Source organism: Chlorocebus sabaeus, chromosome 28 (genome assembly GCF_047675955.1).
Source record: "Chlorocebus sabaeus isolate Y175 chromosome 28, mChlSab1.0.hap1, whole genome shotgun sequence".
Taxonomy (NCBI): Eukaryota; Metazoa; Chordata; class Mammalia; order Primates; family Cercopithecidae; genus Chlorocebus; species Chlorocebus sabaeus.
Window position 1 is genome coordinate 20,136,753 of NC_132931.1, and position 8,258 is coordinate 20,145,010.

At 58.5% G+C, this 8,258-nt stretch overlaps 1 protein-coding gene across 2 annotated transcripts; it reads left to right on the forward strand.

Moving 5' to 3' along the window:
* Nucleotides 1–474: 474 nt before the first annotated feature.
* On the forward strand, nucleotides 475–3,249 carry PSMG3 (proteasome assembly chaperone 3). 2 transcript variants are annotated; one of them, XM_008018869.3, is made up of 3 exons: nucleotides 475–567; nucleotides 1,215–1,446; nucleotides 2,728–3,249. In XM_008018869.3, exons 2-3 carry the CDS (start codon nucleotides 1,231–1,233, stop codon nucleotides 2,878–2,880), a joined length of 369 nt encoding a protein of 122 aa, XP_008017060.1. In that variant the 5' UTR covers nucleotides 475–567; nucleotides 1,215–1,230; the 3' UTR covers nucleotides 2,881–3,249. The 2 variants fall into 2 exon arrangements, with proteins under 2 accessions (XP_008017060.1, XP_072868983.1); XM_073012882.1 differs by having other exon boundaries at nucleotides 544–1,446.
* Nucleotides 3,250–8,258: the final 5,009 nt, after the last annotated feature.

The following is an 8,258-nucleotide window of genomic DNA, read 5'->3' on the forward strand; positions in this document are numbered from 1 at the left end:
CCCCAGCCCGCCAGCTGCCTGAGGCTGGCCAAGCTCTCTGCACCTGCACACGTCTGTAAAACGCGGATGAAACGCTTCTACTGAACCGGGTGGCTGAGATGAAATGAGTCATGGGCATAAAGCGCTTAGAACGATGCCTGGCGCACGCTCGGTGCCAAATAATCGTTCGCTGTGGTGACCATAATGACTCCAGCCCAAAGCCCGTGGTCAGCATGGCCGGGCTCGCAGCGCCAGGGGGTTCCTAGGCGCTGCGCTTCGGGGGTCCTGGACACAGACAGGAGGGGCAGAGCTCCCACCATCCAGGATCCCGAGGGTCTGCAGCTGAGGGGCTGAGGCCCGGGACGGGGGCGGTCGCAGCGCCCTTTCCTGAAAAAACGGCGTCCGTCTCTAAGGCGCCCTCAAGCCCTCCCGGCAGCGCGGAACCCGAAGCGCTCAGAAGCCCGGGAGCCCCAAGTCTCGGGGACCAGAAGCGCCGCTGCCCTGACTTCCGGAAGGTGGACGGAACCTGCGAGCAGGGCGGGCCCGCGTGGCGCACGCAGAGCCACTTCCGGGCGCGGCGCCGGCTTGGTGAGCGCGGATACCTGCTGTCCCCCGCGGGCGATTGCGTCCCCCGTAGCCCGGCCGGCCTCGGCACCGCGTGTCGTGGGGGACCCGGGCCCGCGGCTGCAGGGCCGGGGCAGCGGCGAGGCCGAGGGGCGGGAAGCCACTGCCGGGCCTGGCAGTGTGAACGTGCAAGTCGATCCCCTAACCCAGAAAGCCCCAGGCGCGGTCTGTACGGGTGGCCCCGCTCCTGCTTATGTTTTAGTTTCCAGGGACGGGGTCTCGCTCTAACGCCCGGGCTGGAGTGCAGTGGTGTGATCACGGCTCACTGCAGCCTCGACCTCCCGGGCTGAAGCGATCCTCCCGCCTTAGCCTCCTGAGTAACTGGGACCACAGGCGCGCCCGGCTGATATTTAATATTTTTTTTTGGTAGAGATGGGGGTCTCGCCGTGTTGGCCAGGCTGGTCTCGCACTCTTGGTCTCAAGTGATCCTCCTGTCTCGGCCTCCCGAAGTGCTGGGATGACAGGCATGAGCCACCACGCCTGGCCCCTTCTTTTGAATGGACCTCCTTGCGTTTCTGTTTCAATGCCTGGTGCTACTTTTTTGGGAACCACAAGGCTGTACTGTTTGATTGACTCCTTTTTTTCCCCATTCGTTTTAACCTAAATTAAAGCTGCCACTGCCCCGCCATGGAAGACACACCGTTGGTGATATCAAAACAGAAGACGGAGGTGGTGTGCGGGGTCCCCACCCAGGTGGTGTGCACGGCCTTCAGCAGTCACATCCTGGTGGTGGTGACCCAGTTCGGGAAGATGGGTACCTTGGTCTCCCTGGAGCCCAGCAGCGTGGCCAGTGACGTCAGCAAGCCTGTGCTCACCACAAAAGTCCTTCTGGGGCAGGATGAGGTAAAGTGGATTGGCCGGGAACTGTGGCTCACGCCTCTAACCCTAGCACTCTCCGAGGCCTGGGCAGGCAGATCGCTTGAAGCCAGGAGTTTGAGACCAGCCTGGGTAACACAACGACACACACACGTCTTCACAAAAACACAAGTGCCTACAAAAAAAATATATATAGAGAGAGAGAGGCTGGGTGCAGTGGCTCACACCTGTAATCCTAGCACTTTGGGAGTCTGAGGTGAGCGGATCACTTGAGGTCAGGAGTTCCAGACCAGGCTGGCCAACATGGCGAAACCCCATTTCTACTAAAAATATAAAAACTATCTGGGTGTGGTGGCGCATGCCTGTAATCTCAGCTACTCAGGAGGCTGAGGCACAAGAATCGCCTGAACCTGAGAGGCGGAGATTGCAGTGAGCCAAGATCGTGCCATAGCGCTCCAGCCTGGGTAACAGATAGAGACTCTGCCTCAAAAAAAAAAAAAGAAAGAAAGAAAGAAAGAAAAGAAAAAATTAGCTGGGTCTGATGGTGTGTGCCTGTGGTCCCAGCTAATTGGGAGGCTGAGGTGGGAGGATCACTTGAGCCCTGGAGGTTGAGGCTGCAGTGAGCTATGATCGTGCCACTGCACTCCAGCCTGGGTGAGAGAGCAAGACTCTGTCTCTAAATAATAATAACAATAATAATAATAAAGTGGTCAGGAAGGGACCCCCAGGGAGGAAGATAAACCTCTTCAGTGGCTGTGATTTGTCGGTAAGGACATGGGGCATCTGGGGGACAAATCCCCCTACAGCGATAGCATTTTCCGGGCATTTGTGGGTCTCAAGGCGCCCTGCTTGCCCTGGTGGATGCTTTGTCCAGCCCACGGGCGTTTTATCCAGCAGACAAGCAGAAGTAGCAATTTTGTCATTCGAGCCGCCTCCCCTCCCATGGTACATTACGTGAGTGGGCTGCTGGCTGTGCTCTCCTCTGCAGAGATCACATGTGAGATTCAACAGCACTCACCTCTGCAGGCTTGTCTTTCCTGGGTTCTTTTGGATGAGAGACAGCCAGAAGAGGCGGGGCTGCGAAAGACGCTGGGGAAATGAATGGAGTGATGTGTCTTTAGCAATGTGCTCGTGACTGGAGTGTTCTGAGTGCTGCCTGAACGCTGAGTCACGGTTGCATGGACTTACATGTGGTGAATGGTGGTGTAGGAAGCCTGCCTGGGTTCCTAAGGGATACGTCATGAAAACATTGAGGAAAAAACCAGGTTTCTTGCAGTTAAAATGGTTTCTTCTCCTTCCTTTCACCAGCCTCTCATCCATGTCTTTGCAAAGAACCTGGTAGCATTTGTGTCTCAAGAAGCTGGAAACAGAGCAGTCCTCCTCGCCGTGGCCGTGAAGGACAAAAGCATGGAGGGGCTGAAGGCGCTGAGGGAGGTGATCCGGGTGTGCCAGGTGTGGTGACCTGGAGGCAGCTGCCCCGCGCTGCTCAGCAGGACACATGAGGACCTAGACACCCACTCAGGGACTCAAGTCTCGCCTCCGTCCCCGGTGGAGGGAGGAACTTTGTCTGGCACTAGCCCTTGGAGCCAGGAAAAAATATTCGTGTCTCAGGCAGACTCTTAACTCTGGTTACTAAGATCTTCTGTGCATGACGGGGAGGGTGGAACGGGTGCCAGAGGAGTCATGAATGGATCTCACTGGGACCTGAAACGTGCTTGTGTTTAAGAATTGGAGGAATGAGTCAGCAGGCGTGGCTCATGGCCCCCCGTGTACGGGATCAATTGTGGGAGGAAATTTCTTTTTTATTAAAAGCGAATGTGTATCCCAAAATACTTCACCATCGTCCCTAACAGTAGCGAGGCATTGCAGTCGCACAGCATGAGTTCAGTTTCACGGGCTTCATGTGGAAGGGGGGCTTGTTGGGCAGAAACACAGAGAGACATAGTTCCCAGGGACAAGGTGGATCCCAGACTTGGGCCTGTGCACGCTGTCACGCAGCTCCCCCTCCCGTGACTTCTCTGAGCCTGCTGGGAAGCTGGTGGCCATCAGCGGACATCTCTTACTATCTTACTGTGTGTGCCCGTTACTGTGCTGCAGCTGGGGACAGACGCTGGCCTCTGAATCCTGAATAGCAAGGGACGGGGGGCGCTTCTGTCTAGGGATCAGTGTGTGCAGAGGTCAGGAGGGAGGAGCATGGCAGGGCAGGGCAGGGCACGGGGGGGTGGGTGGCCAGGGTTCACTGGTAGGCAGCTGGGGTGTGGCTGAACATGACCTCCGTGTAGGGGTAGGCGGGGGTCCTTCTGTGCTGAGGCCGCCGGACTTAGTCTGGGCCGGCCTGGCTCTCCCTCCAGCCGCTGCGAGGGAAGCTTCACTGATCATGCCTGAGTTGGAATTTCTGAAGTTGGAAGTCGGAGCTTTGACCTGCGTGACTCTGACAGTCTCGCAAGAAACAGCGGCAACTGGGGAGTTGGGTTGGGTGACAGGATCCCAAAACAGAAACCAGGCTCTGGAGCGAAGTGAGCGCCCGGCGGGCCCTTCCAGGGAACTGGGGGTTTACTGCCTTAAGTACCTGTAAAGAAACACCTCAGGGGCATAGGGTGTTTGTGGAATTAGAAAGAAATATTCCCTTTTTCTTTAAATACAGACTGTTCTCACTGTGTTGCCAAGGCTTATCTCAGAACTCCTGGCCTCAGGTGATCCTGCCACCTCAGCCTCCCAAAGTGCTGGGATCACAGGCCTGCATCCTGCTTATTTCTTTCCTTTTTCTTCTTTTTTTTTTTTTTCTCTTTTTTTGGAACAGTCTCGTTCTGTTACCCAGGCTGGAGTGCAGTGGTGCAATCTCGGCCCCCACTGCAACCTCTGCCTCCCAGGTTCAGATGAGACTCAGCCTCCTGAGTGGGTGGGACTACAGGCGTGCACCACCACGTTCGGCTAATTTTTTGTATTTTTTAGTAGAGACGGGGTTTCACCATATTGTTCAGGTTGGTCTTAAACTCCTGGCCTCAAATGATCCGCCCGCCTCGGCCTCCCAAAGTGCTGGGATTACAGGCATGAGCCACTGCACCCGGCCATAGCTTCCTTTTCTTTCACGCCACAGCTGCGCCAGGGAAATGGTTCTTGCCAAGGCCAAGGTCGGCTTTGCCTCCACGGCTGCTGGTCTGGTGCGGCACTCTGTTTTCAGGAGAGCGTTGGCTCCTGAGAGCCAAGCCTGTCCTATCTAAATGGGCCCTCATGACTGCCCTTCAAAGGTAGGCCATGGAGACTGGACGCAGTGACTCGCACCTGTAATCCCAACACTTTGGGAGGCTGAGGCAGGCAGATTACCTGAAGTCAGGAGTTCAAGACCAGCCTGGCCAACATGACGAAACCCCATCTCTACTAAAAGTACAAAAAGTTAGCCAGGTGTGGAGGCGGGAGCCTGTAATCCCAGCACTTTGGAAGTCTGACGCAGGCAGATTGCTTGAGCCCAGGAGTTCGAGACCAGCCTCGGCAACATGGGAAAACCCCGTCTCTATCTCTAAAAAAGCATATAAAGAAAAAAAATAATTTCATTAAAAAAAATAAAGGTAGGCTGTGGAGAAACAAAGGCTCAGGAGGGGCGGGTAGGTTGCCTGGAGGCTCCTGGGATGTCCACACAGCTCTTCTCCATGTCATGTGCAGGGCCCAGCGGCCACCTGCCTTGAAGGCGGTGTGAAACGGGCGTGTCATTGAGAATGGCCCCCCAGTGCCCTCCCGAGGTCCTTCACAGCCACCTGGCAGCCGGTAACAACGCAGACCGAGGCTAAGCACCTCCACCATCCAGCCAGCTCCTCTGCTGTAAGTCAGATGGCAGCAGCTGTGGAAGGGCCCTGGCCCTCTGCTTTCTGGGCCTGCTCCCAACCTCATGACTCAGGAGCAGCCCCTGCTCCAGCGAGGAGCTAAGTGGAGCCGGCCGTGGTCACAGCCAGGCCGTCTGCTTTAGGAGGGCAAGCTGCCTGTGGCATTCACCCAGAGATCCAGCTGTAATCGCAGCTCCCAGAAACTCATGGCACGCTGTGAGTAATGAACGCGGGGCCCGTGGCAGCCTCTGCGGCTGAGACGGTGGACACTGTTCACTCTTTAAAGCAATGCCCTTGCACCCACACAGTGTGACGTCCAGCACTGTTTTCTGCTCAGCTGCGAGGGAACCTCCCCACCACCCTTTTCCTAAGCAGACGTGGGGGCCTTGGAGGTCAAGAAGAGCCAGTGGGGGCCCTGTTCTTGGCTGGCGTTTCAAGCGGCTTCTCCAGGGGGTTGAGAGAGCCCTGGGCCCATGTGGACGGATGTTGACAAGTGACCCGCAGAGGGAGACAGTGGCACACGGGGACCAGTGGAGTGAGCCGGCCTCGGCTATCTTGTTGAGCTCCTGGGAATGGAATTGGAACAGGAACCCCGGTAAGTGACTGGAATGAGGGCCTGACCGATGGGAATGAACCAGAGACACCGGCATGATGTGAAAATGACTGAGAGAGGCGCCCTGCCACGCTGATTATATAGTTTGGCATCACAGCGAGAAAAACAACAAAACCCATCTTGTGTGTGGTGAAGGGCGGCTCAGGCAGCCAAAGGGTGCGTAAATTCCAAAACAACTGCGAGAAGACCAGAGGCGCCGGAGCTCTGGGGATTCGGAGTCATTTTCAGAAATAAGGCCGGCGCAAGGTCCATGCCTGTAATCCCAACACTTTGGGAGGCTGAGGCGGGAGGACGACCTGAGCCAGGGAGGTTGCAGTGAACCCAGATCATGCCACTGCACTCCAGCCTGTGTGACACAGCGAGACCCTGTCTCCAAAAGAAAAAAAGAAGCAGCAAGAAAGAAGCACACACCTGGGGATGCTTTGATGAAGACTCTGCTCTCCTGGGCCCCAGAACACCCTGAAGCAGGCTGCATGGAGCCGCAAGCCTCAGCACCTGGAGATGCGAAGCTGGCTGGGAGTTGCTCGCTGGAAAGGTGGGTGCCAGGCTGAGGAGGGCAGAGGTCAGCTGCCCCTGGCTGGGCACGATTTAGGACACAGGACGGGAGGTGGTACTGGAGGAAGCCTGGGGTCTAGAAGGAAAGGCGGGGGAGGGAGGGAGGGGTCTGCAAGGATAAGGAAGCCGGCCGCGCGGTTCCTAAGCAGAATTCCATGGAACTCGCAGACAGGACTTGGGACACACACCTGCTCTGCCCGTCCGACCTCACCCCGACCACCCAGGAGGGGAAGCATCGTGGAGGCCACTTCGCAGGTGGGAAGATCGAGGCCCGGGGCCATGCGTGACGTCCCCCCCGCAAGGTGCAGCCCAGGAAGGCGGAACAAACCGCAGCCCCAGCCCTGCCCCCACCCACTAGCCAGGGGCCTGCAGCTCCGGACTCAGCTTCCCCCATCAAATGGGGGCTCGTCCTGCCCCACCCAGGTGGGAGACCCGAGCTTCCAGGCTCATGGGAGTGCGTGCGTGCATCTCGCGTCCCAGTCACGCGGGTAGCAGGCGTGCGTGGGCAGGGGCAGAGCTGGGTAACAAGCCGTGTCCCAACACCCTCAGGCTCCCGAATGGGACTTTTCAGGGGTGAGGGCCCAAAGAAGGGAGGGGGAGGCAGGGGCTGCGTCACTCGTGAAGGGGCATCAGGACCCCAGCCCACGCGTGGTCCCACGTCTGAAGTCCACTGGACCAGGAGATTGGTCCAGGCTCACACCCGCTGAGACGGCAGGAGGCAGGGGTGGCACGTGGACAGACATGGTCCCAGAATCCAGGCAGGGGGAAGGTGGAAGGTGTGGTCTGTGCCAGCTGCACCCGGGCAGGTAGGGCCGGCTGGGTGGGGTGGGGGTGGGGCTGGGAGGAGTTCCTGGGTCTGGGGAGAGGCCAGTGCTCAGGAGTAATCATCTCTCAGGGACCCAGGCAGCCCGCCGCTGTGAGGAGGGGGCAGCAGAGGCCGAGAGGCCGGGGGCCGAGCTTCAGGCCCACCCCGCCTTGGCTGCCCCTCTTAGGCCCGGAGACCTTCAGCCAACCTGCCTGACAGGCTGAGCACCAGCAGGGAGGTGAGCTGCGTGGGTGTGGGAGTGCGAGAGTGTGTGTGGGGGGGGGGGTGCACACCAGAGGGGTGTGGTGTCCAGGCTGAGCCCCTGCACTTCAATGGGATGGGGGCTCCTGGAAAAAAAGAAAAATGTATTGAAATTCTGAGAATCACAGTTCCCCAACACCTGAGCCCCACCTCCACCCCAGAGGCTGGGCCCCAGGACAGCACCTGGACACCAGACAAACAGGGTCTCCGGCCAGCCTGGCAAGTCCCGGCCAGACCAGCACCCCCCACCCTGGCTGCAGATGAAAGGGTGCCCCCAACCCGTACACACCCAGGGCTGGCAGCTCCCTCAGGTGAAGGCAAGTACAGGCAGGCCCTGGGTGACTCTCTGGAGATGGGGGCAACAGAGGAACCAGGGACAGGAGCAGGGAGGCAGGGGCTGGGCCCCAGAGGACAGGACAGGAGACCTATGGGAGGAAGAGAGCAGATCCTTGGGACGGTCCCGCCCCGGGGTCTGAGACTGATGGGCTCAGGCAAAGCAGAATTGCTCGAGAGTCAGAAGCTGAGGGAAGGGCCCCCCATGCTGCACCTGCCTGCCAGGTCGCCAGGCTAGCTGAGAGTGGAGCTCCGAGTCCCAGGGCCTGGCCAGGCTGGTTCTCGCATGCAGCAGCCTGTGTCCCCGGAAGGGCAGATGACAGGGAGGCCAACCTGAGGCCCTGGCCCAGCCACCCTGACCTGCCACATAGCTCGTGCCAGTGGAGACAGGCACAGGCCGGCACAGGCTCTGCCTGAGGTCACAGACACCGTACACAGCCAGTGCCAGGCCCCA

What these genes read in the sequence shown, in the direction of transcription:
- PSMG3 (XM_008018869.3), top strand. Translation starts at nt 1,231, where the DNA reads ATGGAAGACACACCGTTGGTGATATCAAAACAGAAGACGGAGGTGGTG. An exon ending in TCCTTCTGGGGCAGGATGAG is followed by an intron (nt 1,447 to 2,727) that starts GTAAAGTGGATT and finishes TCCTTTCACCAG; the next exon opens with CCTCTCATCCATGTCTTTGC.